A 27,447-nucleotide genomic window follows, 5' to 3' on the forward strand; every position below is an offset into this window, starting at 1 on the left:
AATCCCCAAATTCCATCAACAGTCAAACTTCAAACCTTCCATTTCTGCAACATTTGATCAAAGTCATTACGAGTGTGATGAGACGACTATTGTTTTGAAATGATATACTGAATCAAATGTCATTATCGAGTGGTTTCACTGAGTGAGTGAAGAACAGAGCCATAGTCTATTAATGTATTGCCATTGATTTATTCACTAATGTGCCCTATATTTTCATCTGCAAAAGCCTTTGTAAAATCCAGTGTCTATTAGCGCAATTACCCAACATAACCACTCTGCAGGGCACAGCTCATTATGTTTCTTTTTTTGCTTTTAGTGCTGGATGCTGCCAATGACATCCGGGCTCCAGGAGAGCAAGCTTCAGCATGTGATGCCAACAAGAAAACAAGCACAGCACTGGCTTCAGTCTGCTCTGAACGGCGCTTCACCACCGTCCTCCTAACAAACTGCAGGGAAAACACCTGTAAACGGATTTTATCTTCCCGGCGCTATCCATGGATATAGAAAGAAGCAAGAGGCACAAACTGAAATACAAGAAATTCTGTTTAAGCATCAAAAATTTTCATTGCTTTTGTTACTGAAAGGGTGAGCAAACACGGGAAAAGCTTGCCTGGAGAGGCTGAGGGCTCTCCATCCTTGGAGATGCTCAAAATCTAACTGGACACGGTCCTGAGTGACCTGCTGTACATGACCTGCATTGGCTGGGGGACACACACCAGAGAAGCCTTCCAGCCTCATCCATCCTGTGTTTCTGATTATTAATTCCTTTCAGACTACCAGGTTGTTGGTGTGTGACCTACATTCACTACTGGAAATTAAAGAGAGCAGCTGCAAACACTCAGAAACCTGACTAGTTATAAGAATACATCCCCTTAAATAACACTGCAGAGAAAACCTTATTTTTCCTGTTTACACATCCTACACCTGTATGAAATAAGGCACAGGCATAGCTCTTTTTAGTCATCCTAATTCCGGCAAGACAGCAACAACAGACTTAATTACTAATCGGTTTGCATCAGCAATTATCAGACAAAATGCAGAGTGCTGCAGCACTCACGCAGTTTAATACTCAGTTGAATACGGCCAGAACCAAAATCTTTCTTAATTCAGAAAGATCTCTTTTCCTTAAAATTATCTAACCAGAGACCGTTACCTTACTACAGTGCTCGCTTCCAGAACGTTATTTCTTCATTAAAACCCAGATTCCAGGTTGAAAATGAGAAAAGGAACCCTCACCGGTTGCCTGAGCCTCTATTAATTAGGGAGGAATCCCCGTCTGCCCCAGCCCGCATTCAGACAGCTTGTCTTTCCGTTTCTCAGAAGCCATGAGAGCTCCATGGGAAAACAGGACCATGTTTTTGTTTTGTTTAATAACAAACCAAATCAATTAGATTAACAATGATGGCCTTGGCCCCTGGCACTTCTGAGGAACTTCTGGGGAATGGACAAGCCACCGGCATTTATGGCCCAAAGCAAAACTCCTCCAGGAGGCAGGTACCTCCGTGAGTAGCCTAATTTTCAGTAGAATTTGCTTCTCAAAAGGGGTAGAAAGTGAGGACAACTAAGGAGAGAAATTGGGATAAAAGAATCTTTCTTTTTTTCCCTTGTCAAGTGATAATAATTAAGCCCCTTTTCGCCGTTCAGCAAAATAGTGCCACCAGACAAAGCAGCAGTCATTCCTGTTGTGTAACTTCGGCATTTCAATGGAAAGGATTTTGGAGTTCAGGCCTTATAGTTTGGGGTTTTTTTTATAGCTTAAGATAGTGCTACAACAAAACCAACAAATTAAATAAAGCTGGCATGCTGTTTAGGGCTTGAACTACATGCCCTATACAAGATCTTAGGTATTGTTAACATATTGGGGCTTGAACTACATGCCCTATACAAGATCTTAGGTATTGTTAACATCCATTTCATTTTCCAGAACAAAACTTCAAAAAACATGCATATGTGGAAAAAAAAGAATAATGATTTCCAGTATCTAGTTTCCCATGTAGAAGGATATGGACAATGAGAAGTGCGGTATGTAAAAAACAAAAGGGCTATGTTCCAGCCATAGTCAGGCACTATAAATATTTCAGCTACTTTTATAATTGGGTTCATTTAAAATACTATCTACTCACAAAACATTCCATTTAAAATGTATGTGCAGAATAACTTCCATTCGTTGTGGTCACATCAAAATATCACTCAAAAAACCATTAGGGTTTTGGGCTACGATGCTGTAAAACTCTCCCTGAGCCAAAAATTAGAAAAATGTTGTAGAATTATAATTCATCTTTCCCCCGGATAAAATGATTGTGATGAAACAATTCAAAAACTTCCACCATGGAGATAAAACAACGTACATTACTGCAAGAAAATCTAAGTTCCTCGACAGCACCTTATCTAAACCCAATGGTAAAACCCAAATACTATCTTGAATAATAATTTTTCTTTATCCTCCTAAGAAAGAGTCAAATTACACAATATTGTAAATTTAAGAAACCCAGGAAGAAAGGTTTATCACCTCTATCATGAAAGCTCGGGCTGTAAGGGCTGTAAAGTTCAGGATCTGAGCGATCGCTATGCCCAGGGGTCTGCCCCGGCGGCGCTCCGTGACAGATACAACTCCCATGCAACAGCCCTAAGCACAACAGAACTGGTCTGTAAAAAGCTTTTTCCTTTGAATTCTTGCCTTTTACTGGATTAACTGAAAATCTTAACATCGATTTTATTCTGTTTCACTTTAGTGTATGTTTGTATTTAAGTTGCATTTTATATTTTTCTGTAAAAAGTTAGCAGTGAGGGAGGCTGGCATGCCGAGGATCTTTATGAAATTGAGTATCCAGTGGTGTTTTCTCCTTTTGTTTTTATTTAAACTCCCCTCGACTTTAAAGAGGAGGCTTCACGGTCTGGATGCTGTGGCATGCAACATAAAAAAAAAAAAACCAACAAGTCAAAAGTTAACAATTCCTAACAGATGCTTCTAGAAGAAAGGAGTTGTTTTGCAGAAGGCAAAAGCGTTAATATCCTCGGCACATTTCTTAACTTTTAGATATTATCAACCATGAATGTGAGAAGCAAGAACACAGAACAATCTCATAGGATTAACTGAAATGTTGGTTACAGGGACAAAGCTGAAAATTCCCAAACACTTTTTTTCTCCAAACACAAACACAGCTGATACGTTTTCTCAAGAGACAAGCCCACTATTAACATCAACTCTTGTACAAGTGTCAGCTCTGTCTTTTTAGCACTTTCAGACTTCATTCTCAGTGACAGACATATCTTTTGCCATTTCTAATCTTGAAAGCACTGCAGAATTAAGTTAAATGTGACAGTAAGCAGCATTATTTACAGCATCGGCTTTTTAAGGTGTTCAGAATGTCAGCTTTCAGAAAACAGACAAAAAGCTTTTCCACCTTGGTTCAGAAAAATCAAAAAACTTTTGAAGTTGTGGGGTGGGGGGTTTTTTGGGGTTTTTTATTTTTTTGAGAACTGAAATTGTGGCAGGTTGAAGTCACACCAGAAAACATTTCAGGGCTCAGCCGTTCCTCTCCAGTTTGGGCATATGTCTGGCATGTCAAGACCTAATGAGAATGGCCATATGTTATCACCGTTCCTTGTCAGGGTCCTGCTGCTCCCCTGCCCATTCCCAGGAACAGCCTCTGTTGCCATCGTACAAGCCCTGCCTGACTGGTGACACTCTCCCTCCCCCAGCATTTTCCAAAATAGCTTGTGTCTGCTGTGACCATCTTGCTGCCATAACCAGCTGTTAGAAAATGATCAAAATGGGCCAATTATTACTCCAACCAAGAAATATTCTTCCACCAGGAATAAGAAATCACACACATATTGCCAGCCCCAAAGTACGCAAGGAAAATTACGTTCATTAAAAATCTTTTCATAATGACATCCTTACTATCAAAAGGCTCAGGGATGATTGACCTTGGCGTCCAGGATTAAGCCAGCATTATTTTTCTTGATTACTAGCAGCAGAATAGTGGGGAAATTATAAAGCCATTGAGAGGATTAATACAGCCCTGATCTCTCTCTCCTGGCTCTTTATCTCAAGCGATTTGAGTTCCCCAGGAAAAAAAATAAAAAATAAAATGGTCATGTAGCATACGCCTGCTGCCATGGAGAGATACAGTATCAGCTCCATGCATCAGGTCCCCATGACAGCCAGGGCAAAGGGTAATTATGCATTCTGTATATAGTTTTAATCACTTTAATCAGATCACCACTCTGCTCCATCTCAGGCTATAACTTTCTAAAAGCAAGAGAAACACTGCAAGCATGGCAATGTTGTGATTTTTTTTTTTAAAAAAACCAGGGGAGGGAAAGGGGGAGGAAGAGGAGGAAGCATGCTACATTGACCAAAAGCAAAAAAGACAGTGCAAAACCTATCGACTGAACAAGATGACTACACCCGATCATTTGTGTGAACAGAGGCAGGATGGCACACAGCGGTCAAACAGAGGATATAAGGTCCTTTTCCAATTTAGAGACATATCCAGATAGCTTTCTGAGAGTCTGGAACAAAGCACGTCCCCAACACACAATCTTCACACTTCTCTCCACCTTTGTCTCTGCTTTGAGAGCCTTATTCTAGCAAAGGCAAAGAAAACCAAGCAGAATAATTGCACAGTAACAGGAAAAGCCACGTTAGAAGGGACAGAACTAACTGGTTGGAAATCACAGGAGTCACAGCTCTCTGCTCCGACACGAGACCAAATGACCAGTCCTTTTAAAACTTCTGTTGAGATTATGATAAGCTCTATTCCTCTATTCAGTGTTTTGTACTTACATCTTATGCAGACAAATCTCTCATTTATGGGCATTTGATTCGAGAAGAAAGAGCTGAATAGGGCTTTTTAAAATTATTTAATTAAGGAATATTGGCCCTCAGGATGAAGGGAGGAAGTGCCTTCCTTGGAATGAAGCGGGAGAGAGAAGAGTGCCTTTGCTCCCTTTGGACCGTACAGAGACATTGTTATATTCTATTTAGCTGTTTTCAAAACAGGTGGCATGAGAAGAGCATTCAGGCTTCTCACCAACAGCCAATGTTTATTACAACATAAAAAAAAAAAAAAAAAGTCAGACACGGATGGGTTCTAACTTTTAACAATATGATCTCCAAGTCAAATATATCCTCCTTACAAGGCTCTTTCACATCACCAGACAGGACTGTAATGCCAGGCCATGTTTTCCCTGCCTGATAGAGTTTTCAGGGTACTTTACTTTTATGTCAGAAAGCAGAACACCAGCAATATCATTCAGCCCCAGATAAGCTCCTTTTCACAAAAGCATCCAAAATATTTGACAATTCCTGCGGACTCAAAGCTTCTGCAGTGCTCTATCAAGCAAGAAGAACCCTTAAAATTAATTTATTTCCCTTTACTTCATAACACCCCATCAATTCTTCTCTACATAATGCTTTGGATATACCTGGCTATTAACAGGGGACTTTAAAAGTGTGTAAAGATAATTTATTAATTTTATTTTTAAATCCAGCCATCTGGAGCTATGAACACATTTAGCGAATTACATAGTAAGACCAGTATCTAACAAAATCCTCCCACGCCAGCCCAAAGGAGAACTCCATCATCCAATAAACCATCTCATCCTTAATCCTAAGGCTGTCATATTCTGTTGGGCACAGCTTTTTCCCAGGTGCATGGAAAAGCCCACATTCCTTTTTATTTCTGCTTTTTCTTCGTAATCAAGGACCTATAAATTTTACCTTGAAAAATAACCGGTATGATCCAAATAAACAACAACAACAAAGTTCATGTTTTAGGGGTCAGGAAACAGAAAGGAGGCACACTACAGAAATCTTCCTATGCCTGTTTCCAAAGACAGTTCCAGATCTTTGACCTTAAACCTTCATGGAAATATCTAGCTCTGCTAGAGGTCTCTACACCTTTTGGTGCAGAGGTGGAGACTGAGGTTTTTTTCCTAACAGTTACTGAGCATCCAGGCACCAAAGGTGGCATAAGCCAAACCGTGTCTTCACACTGTCTCACCAAGTTTGAGAACGGATGCCAAGAAGAGTAGATAGCCTTTTAGCAGTGCCTGTTTTCCTACGGAGAAGCCAGTTATGAGGTTGGAAGCTCTGGTCAGTTTTACAATAGTGGAATTCTTCACCTGTGTATTTCTGAAGCCAAAAACCTCAAACAACTTGAAGTGAAATATTTAAAAATTATTTTTCTGACATTAGTTGATAAAGCATTTGACTTTCCAAAGAAAACGATATGAGAGCATTGGTCATGTCCAACACACGGTGGAGTTTACCTCCAGAATCTGGGGGACCTGACAGAATGATAGCAGGATAACTTCAGGGTCCTGTCAAACCCAGAGTTAATAAGGGCAGGGTCAACTCCAAATGTCACCATCTCTATGCAACAAGCATTATTGCAGTTCAAAGATAAAATGCTCCCAGCTCAAAGATTCTGCAAGTTGATATTATCACTATCAGAAAAATCACTTTAGAGCTTAGCAAGTAATGAAACACCTTTCAGAAGCAACTTACGAAGAGGGGAGATAATAGCAGGGGGGAAAACCTTGCTTCTCAGGCAAGATGCTGTTTTCAATAAACAAAACAAATGACAAAACAAAACAAAACTTATTGCACAGAGAATGACCTTTAAGTGAATCTAACCTTAGTTCAGTGTAAAGGAAATTAAAGTTTGTGGTACTGATGCAGACATAGTCATGAGCATCTTGTGCTGGCAGTAAGAATTCCCATTGCTGCTTGTCTCCTGACCTTTTGCGTCTAGTGGGAGAGGACAGGAAAGAGAAGGGAGACCATCTGGGTTTCCTGTAGACAAAATGTCTGTTAACATACATTGTGACCCAGCTAGTAAATAAAGAAACCTTGCGATAGTCATGGTAAGCAAAAACCTGTACCGCTAATACTCTTTTCACCAGATGTGGTAGCAACTTCGCATGTACTCCCCGTTCTCAATCTGCTCATTGTCTCCTGGGGAAATCAGATTTAACATCTTTCTGCCCTTGATTACTAGAGGAGCAGACCAACTGCAGACTGTCCTTTTCCCAAGTCATTAGAAAAACAGCCTTTCTAAGCTTGTTTCTCCAAGACACTTGTTCTTTCGTCTCTTGACATGACATTTGTCAAAAATGCTGTTTGTCCATCAACACAGGAGGGGAAGCCATGTCTGGGAGAAGAAAAGACTGCTACCTCCCACCAGTTTATCACCTATTGCAATTTACTTTCTTCCCTGAAATATATGCGTTAGACATTTCCTCACCTGATGCAAACCTCTTCTGCCCCACTTCAGTCTGTGTGAAGCACTGCTGTGGCCTATTTGCTCAAACAGATCCTTTCCATTGATAACTTCAGAATCCTATGGAAAACAACAGTTATGAGGAGGAAGAGGAATTTTTGGAAGGTTTTCAGAATAGTCGTGATCGGTAAAAAATCCCGGTCAACAACCCAAAGAAAGACAGAATGGATACACCCCTAAGAAACTGGTTTTTAAAAAAATAAGATTCCTCAGCTGCTGTATTTTCTCTATTAAGAACCTGCGTGGAAGTCTGCTGGAATAACATGACCTACCTTCTTTAGAGAATAAGATTCCATTGCACACATTTATCTGAATGGTGCAACACCTAACAGGGACTTTGGATGACACTGAAATGTTACTACAGCCACAGAACTGGCTCTCGTCACAGTAAGTCCATGATAGCTTCATATCTATTCATGATACTGCTGACAAGCTCATGGCAATGCCCACGCTGCTCGAGTGGTCTAAGAACAAAGCACATCTGTACTGTAGTTGCCGAAGTGGGTTACAGTCTGAAACTTATTCAGTCTTCCAATTACGTCAAGAAATCTTTGCCCAGTTAGACATCAGGGTGCACAGAAAGTGGATACACAAATTATCAAGAGCACTTCAAGCCTCAGATGAGTGTCAATTATTTTAAACTATCTTGTACATTCTTGCGAGTAGCGGTATATGTTTGGTTTGGAAGTCCTGTTCTACTGTGATTTGTTGTTCTCTCTGGTCTCCTAACCACAGAAGTCTTCTTTGTGGAACATGTTTACGTAAGTCTTGAGATATGCCCCTGGCCCAATCCTCACATTTTCAGTCCTCTACATAGCATTCCACAAATGCCACAAATTCCTGGTTTCAAACAAGTGCTCTGTTCCATTTCACGAAGTTGCGCCAGGAAACCCAAGGCTGATGATATCTGTCCTGCTGCACTCCGTAAGCTTCTACAGCTGGAGTAGGGCAAGTTCTCATTTCTTCTGCCTACAGAAATACCTGACCCTTCAGAATATCACACTCTTAAAAAGAATTAAGTAATGTTCCCCCTCCCTGCCCTGCACGGGGCTGGCTCTGGCAACCTGAATGTCTCCAAAGACTTTTCCTTGCAAAAATGTGCTGCTTCACCCAGCCAGAGTAGCTAATGAAGGCAAATAACATACGTACAGTTCTTCCCTGTCTCAGAAGAGGATGATGGTGTTCATGGAGGATCCTGCCAGAAGCAACATAACCCAGCAACTCCAGATAGCATACAGTACTGAATTAAGAGAGTATTAACACTAAGAGTCCTTAGGGAGCATCATATATTTCTCTCAAACATACCTATCATTATGGATTTTCTTAATTTAAAAATGAAATGCAGCAGACAACACCAGTAATAATTACCTTTATGATAATGTCATAACCCACTTTATTGCTCCGAAAGTCAAATATATTTATTAAATCTGCATAAATTACAATACTATTAAACTGTAATTTACGTGATACTGTGTAAACAAGAGACTGGTTGGGCCTTTACACTAGTATGTTCTAGCTGATAGGATGTAATTTATATGTGTACAGTGACTGTATTTTTAGTTTATTTCATAATAACATAAGTTTCAAAATATACTAAGCCATTAATTGAGCATCACCAACACTGTAACAGCAGCCTTCTGTAAAGTAAACGTGGATGAGGCAGCCTTTTCTCTTGTGCTTAAATAAAATTCAGTTTTCTTAAGGAGACAATTTTAATCTCATTCAACTGAAAATTTTGTTCAACAGTATTTAAGAAACCAGTACCACCAAGAGACCCATACACTATGTAGAAATGATACCATTTATAGGAGTAAGTTATATGGTACATTTTTCAAAATCAGTGATTGGTGGCAGGCTTGTTTACTGCTCATTAATAACAAATAGAGGTATCACTCCTGCTGGATACTGCTAAGGGTTCTTGTTTACTTTTCCTTCTAATTACTTTAATTAACCTATAACTCACCGGAGCTCTGGGCATTTGTTCTGAACTTTGCACAGAACGCAGCATCAATCCTTCAGCGTGGAGGCTAAATATGTCAGGATTAACATTCTGCTAAATATTCAAACAGAAATTACACTAGCATTTTAAGCTGGGGGTTTAGGAGAGGTTTTATGCAATTTGTGGATTCAGATCTGATCTGGGATGATATAAAGGGTAAGTAAAGGTCTGTCACAAATCTGCATTTACCTCCTTGCTAAGCTGAAAATAAAACCCCTACCAAATCTGAAAGTCTGGTTTGAGAAAGAACTGCACAGTAAGTTTGGCTTATTTCTATAGGCAATTCTCATTTGAACTCAAGCAAAATACCAGTAACTAAAAGTAGTTCCGCTTGGTAGCGGGAAGGCACCACTGCAGGATAATTAGTCTGTTAGTTTGATCATGCTGAGATGGTTTGTCATCCCTGCTTTCTAGAAAGGTTGCCATCATAGGGGAACTTAAATACTAATTCCTGTCTTCTAGAAATTGCAAGATTTTTTGGTGATCACCAGATATAAGCACCGGCTATATGCTTGCACAAGTAACCGTAGATGAGACTCTGCCTTGAAAATCCAAACTCGGTTGAAACACAGGGAGGAAAAACATTCTCAGTACTAGATCTTGCGTAATGCACTACAGAGCTGTCAGGCAGCAGCAGCCAGAGCCCGACATACAGTACTTGTACGACAGCTGACAACTACAAACCTCTTCCAACATGTTCTAGCAAATGTTCTACGTTCTACGTTGCACCCTGCAAACCCTTGGCAGTTTAGTAGCTCTCTCAAATTGTTTTTCAAAGCAGATTTGTCCTTTTGCGTAGTGACGGAATAAACACAAACTTCTAATTCAGTAATCAGGACAGATAATTACATCCCCTTAATTGTTTTCTTTTTCCAGCTTAGGTTCATGTTGATGGGAGAGGTAAAATTAGTCCACAAGCCATCTGAAGTTTGCCGCTTGCTGATTAAAGCCTTAATTGATTCAGAACGTTTTACAAATCAATCTCTGAATTACTTCAGAATCATGGTGGCATATTGTAAAAAAGAATTCACACACACACACTCCCCTTGTGAATGAGAATCACATTCCCATAAATCATTAAATGCATAAACAACATGGCTATGTTCTTTTTAGAATTCACTGTTTGGTAAAATCAGAACAAAATGACAAAATGAGAATTACTTACAACCTGCTGTGACTTATAGAGGATTCTCACTCTTTCCTAAGCTTGCTTTGTAATTTCTGAATGGAATGCATGTGATACATTCTTGGGGGGAAACCCCAGCTAAACAACAAAAAACCCCTATCCCCTTCTTCTGCAAAGCTCATAAAAGTGTGGTCTACAACCCGGCGGGAGCAATGCATTCGAAGCCGTGTGCGCTTCTGTGATTTGGTGCACTACTTCCCCCAGTCGGGGTCTGCACTTTTCATTGAGATTTTGTATTACCTATCGTGCAGTTTTGGGGAGCTTTGCGTGTTTCCAGAGGCTGCTAGCCAGGATTCCTTTTTGAAACCTGGATTTTAAAGTTCCTGTGGTGATCAAGGATGAAAAGGAGAGCTATCTGACATTGTTCTTAAGGCCTCATCAAAAGGAAGAACTCTGGCTCCAAAGGCAAGACCCCTCCTTTCATATTGCTGAATTTGCAAAGGACAGAGTAAGTATAAGACCACTTTGATCCAAGAGTCTCTCTCCCTTTTGAATCGATTGTTCAATTCAGCTCACCTTTACCTCCATCTAACCGCAAGCCCACTACAGTTAAGTGGACACTATTTAAATATACCCTTATAAAAGGAAAAGGGGGGCTTCTGTCATACATTTCAAAAGCTGATTTCACAAAACGTCCCATTCTTTACGACACACACACTGCCTGTAATTACTGTATTCCCCCCCCCCCCCTTTTTTTTTAATAGCAATGTCTGAAAATTACAATAGAATGCTAAAAGAGGCTAAATTGCAGAGCTCTTTGATTAGAGACCGGTGTTTTTCCAGAGACCATTTCTTCTGGAATCAGAAGGGTCAGCAGCGCAGACAGGTTTGCTGTTTACTCATTCACAAAACATTCCACAAATCACAGCTTATGCTGCACTGCGAAGGTTAAATTTACTTTTCAAAATTCTTATGAAAAGATACGACTGACAAACTTTTACGCCACAAATATTACTTAGGTAAATCATCTTCACTGTGGATAAATATTTAAAAAATAGCACCCGGTTAAGGATAAGCATTTATGACAAACTGAGCATCTTCAGCATTAACACACAAATGAGTTTTGTATTTCCCATCCCACTGGTATGCTGGGTCATGAAGCATGTGTAAATACTGTATTAAGATACTAAGAAGTCATCAAGGTTACTTGTGACATTATGGAGTGAAACTCAGACTTGTGTGTATCGGGTATTTCATTTCAAACAGGGTAACTGACTCCGTAAAACCCAGTATTTTAAAGATTGCAATAAAGTCCTGTCAGCTGACTTCATAAACTTCTACTTTAAACACACAGTCTCCTTTTCTAGAAAATGGCTTTATTGCTTTTAAAGTAGTGAAATATCATTCTGAAAAGAAGTTGCCTTGAAACAGCGCTTGCGAAGGCCTGCAGGAAAACAGCTTGGTCATTACTCACAGAAATTCATAACTTGCACATTTTAAGTTTCACAACTCAGAAATATTTTGACAAAATTAAAAGCACCTCCTCTGGTATGTGCAGTGAGAACGAACCAACACAAACATTAGCTACCTGCATCTGCTAGCCATAAACTCCAGAAAGAGTGTTACTTCATCCCCCCCCTTTGTGAGCACATATGCTATAGCATCTCACACTGCCACACTAATGAGAGGTCTGTCACTTCCTTCCATTGTAAACACCCTTTGAAAGCATTTGTAATAGTCTTGTAAAAAAAAGATTTATCCGTGAATTTTTAAAGTGACACTGTTTTTTCTGTCTTTACACCATGAAACAAAGCCCTCAAGCAGCCCAGCTGACTGTTTCTGTGGCACTGGTAATGGCAAGGTACCAACACTGTTACAAGCTACAACACAAACGTGTGACCATCCCAGACTTTTTTTTTTTTTTTTTAAATAAATTCTGCATTATATTCAGGACAGGAATTCAACAGTCACTATCAAGTCCAGTAAGATCTGCAGATTCCATAATATTTGTCCTCATTAGCCTATGAAGAGGGCAATTTGCTCTCTTTGTCAATGAGCCTACCAGATCTAGCAGGCACAGTTTAATCAAAGGCAGCCTTCCTCTCCCCATCACATCCCATGCAAGCCTTCGTGTTTGCTGACATGGCCAACAGTGCCAGTTTCCAAAGGATCCCTGGCCCTCTGAGCTGTAATGTGCCATTCTGGTCATATAGAAAAAGTAATCTACATCCTTTACAAAAAGCAAGGTAGCCACTGATAGCCCACATTCTATCATGATGCTTTCAATTTTAAACAATTTTCAATTTACTGTGCTTACCTTTCCTACAAAGCACTTCTTGAAGAGTTAAAATCAACACATTGTCTTGAGGGTGGAGAAATGTAATATTGTTATATTCTAAATAATTGTTTCTTTCATTAGAAAAAAACCACAATTGCTCATAACTTCTTGGGTACTTTCTAATTTCATTAGAAGGTGGATTGTCTTTCCATAGTTAAAGGGAAACACTGAGTATCTGCTGAGACCAACTATCCCTTAAAAACATGCCTGCTGCCTTGACTAGCAATGAGCCAATAATAATTGAGTATTTTTTTTCAGAATAGTTTTTAACACACTTGCACGGTTGAAATGTTTTTGTCAAGGAAGCCATAGACCTGTTCCTTAGCCAATATGGTTAGAAATGAGCATTATTGTAGTGGAATAAACAGATTTCTCTATCAAATTTACCAAGGGACTATCCCTAAGTGAAATAATATTAATTTAGATGAAGAATCAATATGCAAGAAACCCACTACCATTACAATGACCACAAAACTCAAGTAAGCAGAAATATTGTCTGAAGGGGAAGGAGCTCCTCAAATGATTAAACAAATTATTCCCATCACACCCATGGTAATAAACAATAATTACAAAAAACACATTTATATAAATCTTTGCAATAAATCCCATGGTGGTTTGCAGTTTAAGAGCAGATTAGATAGATCAGCATGAAGTTTGAGATCAATACTGTAGTAATACGTTGAAGTATAAGCAACCACACAAAAATCTTGTGTTTGAAAGCATGAAATTGGTCCAAAAGCGATGACTCTATAATCACAATAGGCACAAGAAAACAAGCCCCCAGGCTCTAAGTTCACAAGCTATTTAGACATATGTCAAAGTTCTCTGCACTTGTATTGAAATATACATGGAAGTAAGGAGAGCTCTAAATGAAGACATTTTTGTTTTCACTACCTTTATCTTTGTTTGCATCTGAAGTTTCCATTTTAAATTACAGAACAAGATGAACCCTACTTTTTTTTTTTTTTTTTTTAGACTCCCACATAACCTTTGCTTTGTGAGATAAAGATCACTAAATGAAATTAAATCACTCCACAGTATTTCTTGGCCTTGTTCCATGGGTGATGTGGAAAGAAACATTTGTCATAATCACATATAATTGGAAAAGAACAGGAAAAGATCAGTGTTAATGACACAGCTCTGCATGGCGTAGGGGACTTTGCAGACCTGTCACTGCTCAACGATGACAGCGATGGGCCTGGGATAACATCCTATAGAAAAGAGGAGCAAGATGCAGGAGGTTCTTTGCACAGAGGCTTTTACAGCCTAAAAAGGCACCTCCTTTGATACAACAGATCCACTTGGATCATTTTGCTTCTGGACGTTCTTTGGCTGGTTGACCGATTGATCATGGGGGTTGGATGAGCACAGCATGCCTGTGAGATCCTCTTTGTACGCTGTCACCCTTGGCGTAGTCATTTTACAGTTTCATGGGCCTTTTCAGCAAGCTTTTACCGACCTGATTTAATATTCATAATCACCTTGAAAAGGCCATCTGCAATTTTAATCACTCACTACCAATTACTTCCTTTAATAGCTATGACAGTATCACTCACAGCCATCTGATAAAGCCAGGAGGGTAGCGGAAGGCAGTGGGGGCTGCACGCTCCCTTCCCCCAGCAGATACACCACCGCTGGCTTTTTAAGCCTTTACCAAGTCAGGTTTATGAGCCCATGGCTTTGCAGAACAGCTCCAAATATAGCCAATGTGGAGTAAATAAACAAGCTTTTCTTATTATCCCTCCTTAATGCACAAGGAGCAAGCAGGGAATAAAAAGAACCACCAAGCACACACTCTCTTGGCTTCCCTTTGCCATGCGACTGTCCCCTGCAGTGTTTTCCCTACACACAACAGCAGTAAACTACTTGATCTCAGCTTGTAAACATATTTAACAGCAAACATAGCTGGACAAAATTTAATAAAATTTTTGCGCAAACAGGGCCTTGGAGACTAGGACACCGTGTGCACTTTCCTAGATGCCATATTCCTTCCTTTTTTATCACAGACAGCTTACAGCCCTTTACAGGTACGCTGTTCAACAATGACATTCTCCCAGATTAGAGGAACTGTAACTTTGCTCCCACATTCCATAGCTAAAATGATTTATCCACCATAAAATGGCAGAGTTTTGGATTATGGATTATTTTTAAGGGGGTTAAAGGCATAGACAACAGTCTGCACATGAAAAGAAATTGGCGTTTCTATCACCTTACAGCAGTCTGCATGGGAGGAAAAACATATCAGAACTTCGGTTACCCTGATGTCTAACCACTGCCCAGATGCCAACGACAATATATGAAACTGAGTAGTACAACAACGAAGGATAACCAACATCCCAGATCGGCAATTTACAGCTCCCACGGTACAACCTGGTGGACAAGAAATCAGCCCAGCTTTTATGTACATCAAGTGAAGCAACCCAGGTTACAGTCACGTCGGAGTTTCTCTTCCTATTACAAATCAGGTAGGAAGGTCCAATTCTGTATTATTTTAAAATTCATAGCAAGTCCTTACTAAAATCTAAAAAGGTTTCCAATACTGAACTTTTTTTTTGTGAAAATTTGGAGCAAAAATTGGTTAGCTGATTTAAAAAAAAAAAGAAACCTAGTTGTATAGTGTATAAGTAACTTTCACCTTGTCTACTGAACAAAACAACAGTACCAATCACATTAAATACGTTATTATAATGTGCCTATACAGAGAAGAAAATTTAGTTTTACAGATGCCCTTGATCTTGCATGTCCTCATTCTTCCATGCTTTGGCTGCGGTTGCAATCCCTGTTTTTTCAGTTTTGTTTGTACACAGGCTATTGTCTGCACTTTTGGAATTACTCAGACAAATCACGTTGATCTGGCAGAAGGATGACACAGACATGTGAGGGGTTTCTATCCTTATTCAATTTTCCTGTTCTGTGATGTATATTGAGAAGAAATTAAAAACATCTTTAATATGAAGAACTTTAAAAATGATAACCCTCAAGCAACCATATGTTTGTAAAAGCTTGAGATGAAAATTAGTTTTTGTAAATATGCTGGCGGGCAGTTCTGCCATGCAGACCTTTAGCATGTGTAATGCAGTCTCTAGGATATATTTGGGCTTTGCAGTAACTGAGTAAGTGCAAAAGTTACTCTATTAAACATCTGTTTTGAGCATATTTATTATTCCTTCTCTATATTGTTTATAAGATATTTCAAGCTTGCGTAGTGCCATGACAGTTTAAAGAACACCATCAACCAGTTCCTAAATTACTTATTTTCTAAATTGAAGCACAAGTCCTACTCCTATGAATAAAATAAAAAAAAAACAACCCTACACGCTGCAAGTTTATCTAGTTCATAAGTAGGAAGATGCTCCTCATTATTTTCCTAAGCCAGAGCTTTGTATCTTTTTACTCTTGTTCACAGACTAGCCAGGACAACCTGCCTCATTACAGAGCTGTCACAGCCATATATTACACAGATTTTTTTCTCTAAACGTGTTATTTTCTCCACTCCCCAAAACAGCATGTTTAAGCTGAAGCTCATTTCACCAAGTTACCGATTCTTAATTTCTTGGTAAAAAGCCCATTCAGTAGGGTTTAGCAACTTTAAGTAAGTGAAAATTATACTTTAAATACACCCAACCGTGTAAAGATGGGAAACAAAGTGAAAGATTTCAACTCGGCTCCTTAGGATACTCCAGGAGTATGGAATAGCAGAATGGGACTCAAGAGATTAAAAGGTAATGTTCAAAAGGGGTAAATTGATATGCGAGTCTCCAGCAGCTATTGCTTTTAAAGCTTCAGAATTACGATACTTACATAAACTGAAATGCAAAGCCCTTTACAAATGCCTACAAATCACCACACTTCTGTCTCCTCTGGAAGTTTTTAGAAAGTGCTATTTATCTTGGGTGTACAAGACAACAAAGAAACAAGCAGCCCTAGGGAAAAGATTGTTTGCCAGCCCTACAGTCCAAGGAAGTGGCCAGCACTGGATGTTGATTGACTTAAATCTTCTGAGTTTTATGACTTCTATTACAGTCATATTATTTATCTATATACTAGACATTAATATTTGTAATATTATCAGTACATATTGAAGAGCTTTTCAGAGATCCCAAAGTACTACTTAAACTTACAAGTATGGACAGGAACTACTACTCTCAAGCCAACAATTGGAACTAATCACGAGTACAAAGTATTATTTAAATAAGCATGAGAAAATTAGTTCACTTCTCACTGCAATGAAATAGAAAAGAGAACCTCAATAGGAATATTTTCACAGAAGAATGCAGTTAGGTTGGAACTGGGCGCACTACCAGTTTTACTGCTTTTGCCTGTGAAAGAGGATTCAATGTTGAATAAAGCCAACATTATCTTTTTAGGTCTGATCGAAACAATGCTTACTTTAGTAACTTGCTTTATCTTATTCCATGCTAGAGTACTAGTAGAAGACTGAAGAAAAACACTGATCAAAAAAAGATACTTGCTTTGTACATTCTGCAGTATTATTTTTAAAAAAACGTAGGTGAATCAGTGAGATTGAAAAGTCTGTCTGTTGAACTAGCAGTATTTTTCTGTTCAGAAAAGTTTTCTGGCATTTCTCTTATGTTGGTCTTCCAACAAATCATCACAGTTTGTTCAAGATGGCATTTTCCTGGATGGCATGTATAATTGATGTATGTCAGATTTTATAAAATGATTGCAAGGTAAATTCGATTTTCTCTTTTCCTTGTTTGTGTCCTCTAAGAATCTCTTATCTCCACATATCAATTACAGAGCAGTGACAGAGATAGGATACAAATCACTCCAATGAATGTAATAGCAAAAGCGATTAGAGATAGGGAGAGATTAATTGCATATGTCACATATAAATAAAGGGTTTAGGAGACAACCCAGGATTTTGAGTGTAATTCCAGATCTCTTGCAGACACAAAACCCCAAACCTTATAAACAGACAAGTGTAACAAGAAGCTGTGTTAAAATAATGTTAGATTACAGAAACTTTAGCATTTGCCATTTTTTCAGAGCAGTATGCATAATGTATGTACATATGCCAAAGAAACACACACTCGGCTCATGTGCATTTCCCTTGCATCACCAGCCAGCGATGAGTGCCCACAACAGGGCTGCTGTGCTGCATTTGTGAGAAAAGGAACTACTCTTGCTATAAACCATGTACTTCAAGCTTTATCGCATTTGTTGATGCAACACGATGAAAAAAAAAAAATTAAGTGCCAGATATTTAAGCATGCTTTACGGTGATTTTGGCTGTTTAAGTTAGCTACAATAGTAAGACTGAAAAAAAAGTCTTGCAGAAAGTTTATTGCCTTTCCATCACAAAAACTACTAGCAGAGGAGACACCAGGTGCCTAGGACAGAGGCTGCAGCAGATGCAGAAGTGCACAATGTGTGGCAATAAGTATTATCAAAAATAGTCCAGAGGACAAAAGAATTCGAGATCAACCAATATTTCTGGTATTTATCAGAAACAACAGTGACAGAATATTTGGGTGAAGCCAAAGAAAAGCTCAAGATGCCATAGAGGTTTCTTGGCTCATTTTTCCTGCAGCTTCACAATCTATCATTGCAACCACAGGTTTCCCTTTCTATCACTACAGTTCGAAGTGAGGAAAGTTTTCCTTTAAGGAGAAGGTAGGTAGAGAAATACAGAAAAGATCTGGCTGAAGCTTTTTTTTTTTTAAAAAAAAGCCAAAACCAACAATGAAATTCGGAGTTCAAGAATGCTGTTAAGTCCTGAACATCATCTGTTATTTCTTTGTAATGCATATAAAATAATTCTATACTGCAATACAGTATCCGTTTTGCAGTAGATAATAGGGTAAACCATTGAGAAAACAGCCTCCTCTGAAATTCCTAGCTCTGGATAAAGCTTAAACTAACACTTGTTCCAATATATCAAAAGCAAATGTTTAACACTAACTCAATTCAGTCCTTTTTGTTAGAGCTATAATTGTTATTAAAATGCATTTAACTTCAATATATACATATATCTCTCTCTCTAAAGCATGGTTAAGTTATACTCATCCTATTCTCAATAGAATAGATTTCTCAATAATACTTCTCAAAAATAAATTATCAATAAGAAACAAAGATCCCTATTAAAAAAATTATGTCCTTTGGTAATAGAGCAGACTGGAGCTACAACTGAAGAAAAAGCATTAAGAGACAGTATTTTACCAGGGTGTTAAAGATGGCATTTACAGAGAATTTATTCTTAAGGTTCAGTTTTAAACCCCAAACACTTTCACAGTCTCCTTCAAATTAACATCCTGGATAACAAAAGAATGTTAAGTGACCATCAAAGCAAAAGGCACATGTTTTACTCATGAAACTCCACATGGCACAACCACTGAGGGGCAGGGGGTATCCTTCCTGGAAATCCTGCTTGACAAAGAAAAAGCAAAACCTGGGTAGAAAATGGGAATGGGAAAGAAATGTCATTATTTCAAAAAGTGACTTAAAACCAGTGCACATCGGGCTGAGCTGTTCTGTGTCAGACTTCCCTCATATTCGGTCAGAGCCTCAGGCAATCACAGACAATCATGGCACAGAAATGTAGTTTTATGTCATCCCATGTTCCTCCTCTTTCCCCCACCAAAAAAAACCCAAAAGCATAAAAGCTGCATAATTAAATCACTAATTTACCCTCAACAACCCTGACCCAGAGAGGCTAAAAGTAGTAAATTCCCTTGGCATGAACTAAAAACAGTCTGACAAGTTTACAGAGCTTGCGTGAATTTGACCTCAGAATAGAAGTACCTATTCCCCAGGGGTGCCAGCCCATGTCTTTTTTTTTTTTTCCCTGCCTACACCTGAAAGCTGGAACTAGCTATGAAAAATTCATGCAGCGGTATGCTTCAGACATATCCACGAAGGATCCTCAACATCTGCTGACTTCAACAAACCTTGATGGTTAATACAAAAAATTATGTTAGTGAAATGCCTCTTCCAGAGAGCAAAATGTCTGCTCAGAATCTTCTGCAAACTCATCTTCTTACCAAACGTGACAGAAGGATGTCAAAAATAATATTCTACCAAATACACTGACAAGTAACATGGCACTTTTTCCCCCACTTCCTTTCCTAACAATGTAAAGAATATTTCCTTTTTATAGACACTGAAAATGACCTAAACATCTCATGCTATCATGAGAACCTTTCTTTGTAATAGAAAAACAAACAAAAACTTTCAGTGCAAAATCAGTACCGAGAGCCTCAAATAGGACTCTTCCCCTCTGTAAAATTCATGCTTTGATATGTTAAACTGAAAAACAAAATAGGCACCAACTGGAGACAAACAGGGTCTATTTAGCCTCACATCAATGTCTGCTGTAACCGAATAAAATTCTTCTTGTTGCAAGCAGAAGCTGAGCAAAACAACATGACACCCTTGTATTTTAAATTAATTGCAATGCAACCAAGCCAGGAGTTTAATTTTCAGCCCCCAACTTTTTTTTTTTTTTTTTTTACTAATTTTTTTTAAGCATTGCCAGTGCTCAAGGGAAAAAATTTATCTTTGTTAAATGATAATTGGCTTTATTATCTTTGACTCTTCAGAAATGCTGGCTGGCAAGGTTTGTAAAATTTTCATCAATCTTGTTTTCTGTTTTTACAAACCCTGCATCAGAAAAAGACGTCAGTCTGCAGAACACTCTGTATCTCCTAGTGTTATGAATAGGTCTTGAGACTATCTAATTTACTAATAAATCTATTGAAGCAACATGCATCACAATATTTCACAGCTTAACAACAAGGTCCAGACACAAGGCCCTGAATTGCAGTTCCAGACGATTAGCGCTGCAAAACCAATTGAAGCAAGAGCATCTAAGCTGTCAGAGCAGCTTACACATACCCACCTTTTGCAAACTTGCCATTTAAATCATTTACTGGGGGACACTTTCCCAAATTTTTCCTAAAATACTCCAACTCAACTCAGAAGTAGCAGTACATACTGTTGAAAGTTTCTAAGACTGGGGCAATGGTGCTCATGTTTACAGCATTGCATTGAGGTTAATAATAGAAAAATCTCAGCAGGGCTTTGCAAACTTCTTCTAAAGTGGCACTGGAGTCTTGCCATGTCATCATGCAACAAAGTGACAAGGACACGCATTGCGTACATGGTGGGAAGTACCTCAGCCAGCTCCTTACAGCAATAGAAAACTCCCTATGAATCTCCCCCACCCCCCCCCCCAAGAAAAAAACCCCACTTCTTAAACTCTTGAAATATATACTAGAAATCCTTATGGTTTCATTAAGAAGTTGATTTTTTGTTTGGTTCTTTTTTGGGGGGGGGGGGGGGGGGGGGGTGTTTGTTGTTGTTGTTTGGGGTCCCCCCCCCGCCAAGTTCCATGCTACAACCATAAGAGGTCTGCTGCAGTTTCAGAGAAATGTAGCTGATACACAGAATACGGCCTTCTAGGAAGAGTTTTACGATTGCCTTACTTTAATGAACACTACAATCTTTAAGTGTCCTGCCAAGACTGGGAAGATCAAAAGCATGTTGCTTTATTCCCCTGACAAGCCAGAGTCTTTAGGAAGAGATCTGAGCATCCGTGCTGCAGTGTATATCTGCCTGCGAGAGAACAGGCACGAAAGAAAAAGCCTAAAGAATTAAGGTTCCATTTAAGATACCATCAAATCTATCGTTAAATAGATGGAAACAGAAAGGAACATTAAGGATTTCCCTTTTTTTTTTTTTATCGAAAGTGGTATTTACATCCAAGGAGCTTGCAACAGCTTCAGCGATAGATTGATTCTCACACCTCTCTGGTCAAGTTAGGAAGTTCCAGAAATGGAGTTAATACTGATAGCCTCTGAAAAAGCAATTGCGAATTTTCAACAGGGAGTAAGTGACGTATGTGAGTAAAAAAGCAAACTGAGTTTTGTTACTATTTCTGTTGCCAAACTCTAGATTTTCAGACTTTCCAATTTTCCTAGCCAAAATGTTGTGTTATTTACACGAAAGCTGGGACATATGGTAAAAAAAAAAAAAAAAAAAAAGAAGCCAAGATTTTCATTAGCTTAGTATACAGCTCAAGTGATTTTAAGACATTTGAAATTTAGGACTAATTTATGACATCTCATACTAATTTCAGATGTGACGTTATTCCCAATATGCTGCCTGTTGGACATCATTTTTATTTTACCAGAGCCTGTCACCTCAGAGATGATCTAATCCTCTTGAAACCAGTGGGAACTTGTCCACTTGAAAGAAATAGCCATTGTTTTCGAGCACAGTTGGACTGTACCTCGTGCTGTGACCTGGACTTTCAAATTAAGATGCATGCCTTTAGAGGGCAGACATGCAGAACACCATGTTTAACGAAGCTAGGGGCTCAGTTGCTCGGGAAAAATAGTGCTCGATATCTGGATCTTCTCACAGAGTGACCATATCTAGTGGCCAACACAGCTTCAGTGCAAAGCATATTTAAGGAATGCATACTGGATACATATCCGAAAAACACCAAGATGTTCTAAAGAGCTGTTAATTTTCATTAAACCCAGGCATTGCCATGCCTACGTTTTCAATGTCTGACTAACCTCAGAATGTAGAGAAAAGCAAACCTAAGCTCAGAAGAAGCAAAGCTGACAAGCTAGAAGGCTTTCGTTTGAAGGTTTTCCAACTTCCATGCATCATGTTTGTAACCAGGGGGTGATGGGTAGATGTAAGACTTCATGCTGCTTGGGACTCAATGAACTATCGGTTAGATTGACAGGAAAGAAAATATCTTTACCTTTAGTACTCAGAGCCCTACTAGAGAATGTATCATGACTGGGGCATTTAGACTGTATTTTTTAAACACGTTCAACATCTTCAAATCTTCTTACTCAATATGTATCAAATGTAGTTATTATTGAAGGACAGTTTAGTGTCTTTTCCAGACGTTGCTCAAACTCCATTTATTTTCAGCTGCAATTCAACATTGACTTTAATCTGCAATATAAGGCCCTATAACTCATCTCCTGCTTAGCTCAGGGCTATACCTTCCTCCTACTCTCAGTCTCTTATTTTGGACTAGAGCAGGACAGCTTACAGCTTTCTCAGCTCTTAGGCTGATTCTGCAAACGTGCTTTTCCTACAGGCTGCAGCAAGTCTGACACCGATATCCTTCAAGGAATAACAAGCTATGAATATCTAACATTGTTCTCAATGGATGACTGCTCTGGGAATTATCTCTAAGTTTTTTTTTCTTTTTGCCCTCAATAAAAGTGGCAATATGCATGCTGAATCATGCAGCAAGGTTGTACTCAATAATTAATATATAATCCACTCCCACAGAGATTGGATATTCCACTTTCCTTGTGGTTTATTTGATTTTGATTAAACCTTTTTTAAATTTTATACATGTCCTAATGGAAAATGACAAGCGTCATCACTCTTAACATCTGATAAAATTCAGACAGTGACAATTCAATGTGACATCTTCCATACCTGGATGTACCTTTAACAACCTGTTTCCAACCACTTGCTGGAATTCTTTATTACTCTTCCAAAATACATCATTTTTCTGCAACCATTCTCTGCATATTTCTTCAGGACTATGTTTTTCTTGATTATTTTCTGTTACTGGACCTAAAAGGTTTGTTTACTTCTATCTAAAGTATCACATACATTTCTTCCTCAGATCAAAGTTCAGAATTACCACATTAATCTCATTTTCTTTGCAGACACTGTGTTGCCTTATGGCCAAGGACTTTCTTCAACATACACAACGCATTAATAATCCCAGATATCAAAACAACAATTTAGAAAACTTATTGGCTAATCTTAATTTTAACAACTAAATCCATTTTTGGCTTTCCATCTTGCCTCATTCTTCATTTTCATTTATCCATTTAGTTTTTCCTATTTTATCCATTTAATCTTTCCTATTTTTCCACATTCCAGACAGACTGCATTCATGGTATTAAGTCTGTATGCATTTTCAAGTGTTTTCTTTTCCATATGCCTGCACTACCTTCTGCTTTGCATAGCACTTGTTATGCATGCATGATCACAGACTACTTCTAGCATTAATTAAGATATGAAATTAAAGTGGGAAGTACATTATTGGTCACACATTACAAACAATATAAATTTGCTTTAAAAATGAAATTACTAAAGTGTTAGCAAACCTCTTTATACTGTCAGAAATAATAATGTTTACAATCTACATGCCACAGTACAGCCAGAATTCACAAGTGGATTTGGAATAATATTTCCACTTCAGAAAGATATGCATAAAGCCCTGGAAAAGTTCATTTAGTTCATAAATGTATCTGGAAGAAAACCCAGGTTTGTCTCTTCTGCCGCCTATTGCTCCATACAGCTTCTTACCTACAGCCCACAGTGACCCCAAACCCACTGGTAGGGCTTCCATTCTTTAAGAACAGCTTTCCTTTAAATCTGATTAGCAATTTTAGCAGAAAAGTTGTATTTGCTTAGAAATTAAATGTTTCACAGGGACACAATGTTTTTGATGAACTTCTGTCAAAAATAAGCATATTTCCAAAAGCAATTTCCTAGACTTCCTGCCCAGAAACCTGGACCCCCAAGTTTTGTTTTTATGAGGAAACAAGCCATAGGGATTGCCCCAAATCTAACGGTATCCAAGATCAAGAGATCTCGGGCATCTCATCGTGCAGACCGATCTAGAGCTGAGGGTCTCACATAATCTAGAAGCCCAAACCATAAGAGTAGCCTGTCAGTAGAACTACGAGTGTCATCAACAATTTACTCTCAGTCATCTCTTCGTTTCTACAATCACAAATAGACCTCTTCACATTCACACAGCTAACATACCCCTGCCTCGCTGCTACATTAAAAACATCTTTACCAAACACCCTCAGAAAAGGAGTCAAACCATTCTACATGTTTAGAAAATTAATGTTTTATACAAACACATTTACAGAATGTTTTAACAGTGGTTTACACATGCACATTAGTATACTTGGTGTGCAGTCACCTTTTTGACCCCATTTGCTCTGCTGCTTTTCCTTCCCCTTTGCCGTAAAATCTACTTGTGGAATACCTCTGTAATGGTAGGTGTGTTAATACAATTTGCACAATGTAAAATAATAAGTAATAACAATGAAATGCATGTTCCCTGGGACTCTGTGATAACTCCAAGTAAAAATAATGCTATAGACTGGGAATAGACTCATTAATAAAATTGCACTCAGAAGAGTGACTTGTTTACTTACGTACAATGGAAAACAATACATTATAAACCCCTGCATTAAAAAGAAATTATGATCACAACTTCACAACAAACAGCGAGGGATATCATCATGTACCTGCCTTGCACAAAATAAATGATCAGACAAAAGGCTCTGAGGGTGATTTGTCGAGGACGTATACTCTCCTCGGTCACTTACTGCACAAGGAGTACAATATGCTCCAAACCAAGCAGGAGAATATGACCTCTTTCAAAGATCCAATCCTTTGTAAGCAAGGCTCTTTTTATTAGAGCACACTTTAGTGAATACTGTCTGCAACCTCAGTGTAACAGCATATTATCCAGATTTTGGATACTCACTTGCTACGCTGAGATGAATAAACGGACTTGTCTTGTTCTCCCCATTCTTTTCATTGACCGCCTGAACGTAGTAGCCTCCTGCATCGGTCACTGATGTTGCAAGGATCACCAGCTGATTCTCAAGTGTGATGGCTCTATTTAGGAAAGAGAAAGATGGCACTGAAACCAGAAGAATGGTACCCACTAGGCAAAACCCATACAACACTTCAGACTTTACTGACTGATACAATATTCATTGGTCACCCAAATCAAGATGTGGGGGAATTAAAACCAGCCTGATTTCAAACACGTTCACAAGTAATACTTCAGATCTTTGATGCCTCTAGGACTTTTCGCTGTTTAGATCGTGTAAAATGTTTACGGGGGACATACAGAAAGCTACAATGTATGAAACCAGAACAGTTCAAATGAAGTTACACGAGAAACAGCAAATGACAACAGAGTCCAATAGCCTGCAAACTGCATCATCATGGGCTAACGACAGTCCTGGCAACCATCAGTATGCTGCAAAGTCAGTTTTATTGAAAACCTTCTCAAGAAGTGAAAGCCAGCCTATTGAAGACTGATGCTCAGGGAATAACAACACATAGTTTAGCGGGGGAAAAAACAAGTGAAAATCAAAGCAGAACCTCAGAAGGTAAACTTCCTGTATTTATAGTGTCGCTAATTATTACAACATCAGAGCCGAGAACATTGCCAAGCTACAGCCTAATTGATATACACAGACGGTCTGTGTATAGATACGGAGGGAAGAGTTTTTGTTTAATCTGAAGCAGGTAGGAAAGCACAACCCTGTAGTTTGCGCTGGTGTAGGCCTGAAGGAGTCAATAAATGTCATTGTATAACACAAGTCTATTCTTGCTTAGGGCTGCTCCATAACAAATGTCTCTATAAACTCCATTGTAGGCAGCATTACCCACTTGCACTGCAGTAGGGCTGGTTACTTTGCATTTTACATGTATTAGGTGGTCTTTTCTTGACTATAAGAGATAAAGTTTAATCTAGAGATAACACGTAAAAATTTAAGGGCTTAACTGAACAGGACGCAGGAGGCTCAAAACCCAGATAAGAATAAAAGAGCACATAAAGTTCCAGAGAAAGCCTGTGGAGCAAAGAGCTGACACTAATGCACACCAGGACAGGCACAAACTTGGAAATCAATGCAAGACTTGAAGCAAGAAACTCCTACCTTCATGCATATTACTTGATGAGAAGCCACACTGAGTTCAGCTGTGCTATTAGTCCTATCCTTGAGCAAGAGGTTGAAACAACACATAAAATTATTATACAGGATTAAACAAGTTCATACATCAATGGGCCTCAAAATGTCAGTGCTAAGTCAAAGTATTTGTACCACTAATGAACCGGTGATGAACACTCCTGCATGTCTTCCTCTTGTTTTGGAATGGTGTGGTTAACGTTGATAATTCACAACTATTTTGCTTTTGAAAAAGCATTTAAAGCAGTAGGAGAAATCACACGTTCCTATCCACACAGCATACTCCTTTTTATACGTAGGAGGGGGCATAGAAAAATCAGTGAGAACAGAACAGTATTCAAAGGCTGTGTCTATTTTATTCATATCCCTTCAAATTTCCAATGTGGATTTATGAACTCCTGTAAAGCTATCACTGAACCACAGAATCATTTCGGTTGCAAAAGATCTTTAAGATCGCAGAGACCAACCATCAGCCCAGCACTGCCCAGCCCCAACTAAGCCACATCCCCAGGCACCGCACCTACACGTCTTTTAAATACCTTCAAGCACGGCAACACCACCACCTCCCTGGGCAGCCAGTTCCAGAGCTTGGCAAGCCTTCCAGTTAAAATTTTCCTAAATCTAACCCCCCTGGCACAACTTGAGGCCGTTTGCTCTTGCCCTGTCGCTTGTTCCCTGGGCGCAGAGACCGACCCCCCCCCTGCCCACAGCCCCTGTCAGGCAGCTGGAGGGAGCGATCAGGTCCCCCCTGAGCCCCCTGCTCTCCAGGCTGACCCCCCCCAGCTCCCCCAGCTGCTCCTCCTAAGACTTGTGCTCTAGACCCCAATAAAGAAGTATATAAGGCTATATTTTCGGCTCTGAAATCAATCATCACACATCAGCTAAAGATCCTGTTTACATTATCTTTATTGACAGTTTTTATTATAAAAACTACTAAAAAAAAAATCACA

General features: G+C 39.0%; 1 protein-coding gene across 4 annotated transcripts in view; it reads right to left on the reverse strand.

The window, feature by feature from the left end:
* Window positions 1–27,447, reverse strand: part of SDK1 (sidekick cell adhesion molecule 1) — a gene marked incomplete at its 3' end in the record, with an annotated part of 406,390 nt that overhangs the window by 183,571 nt on the left and 195,372 nt on the right. For all 4 annotated transcript variants that reach the window (XM_080382366.1, XM_080382367.1, XM_080382368.1 and 1 more), the window contains one exon: window positions 25,279–25,412. In XM_080382366.1, coding sequence (XP_080238492.1) covers window positions 25,279–25,412 — 134 coding nt within the window. The remainder of the gene's footprint in view (window positions 1–25,278; window positions 25,413–27,447) is intronic.

The sequence above is a fragment of the Falco punctatus genome (assembly GCF_963210335.1).
Source record: "Falco punctatus genome assembly, chromosome: 4".
NCBI classification, from domain to species: Eukaryota; Metazoa; Chordata; class Aves; order Falconiformes; family Falconidae; genus Falco; species Falco punctatus.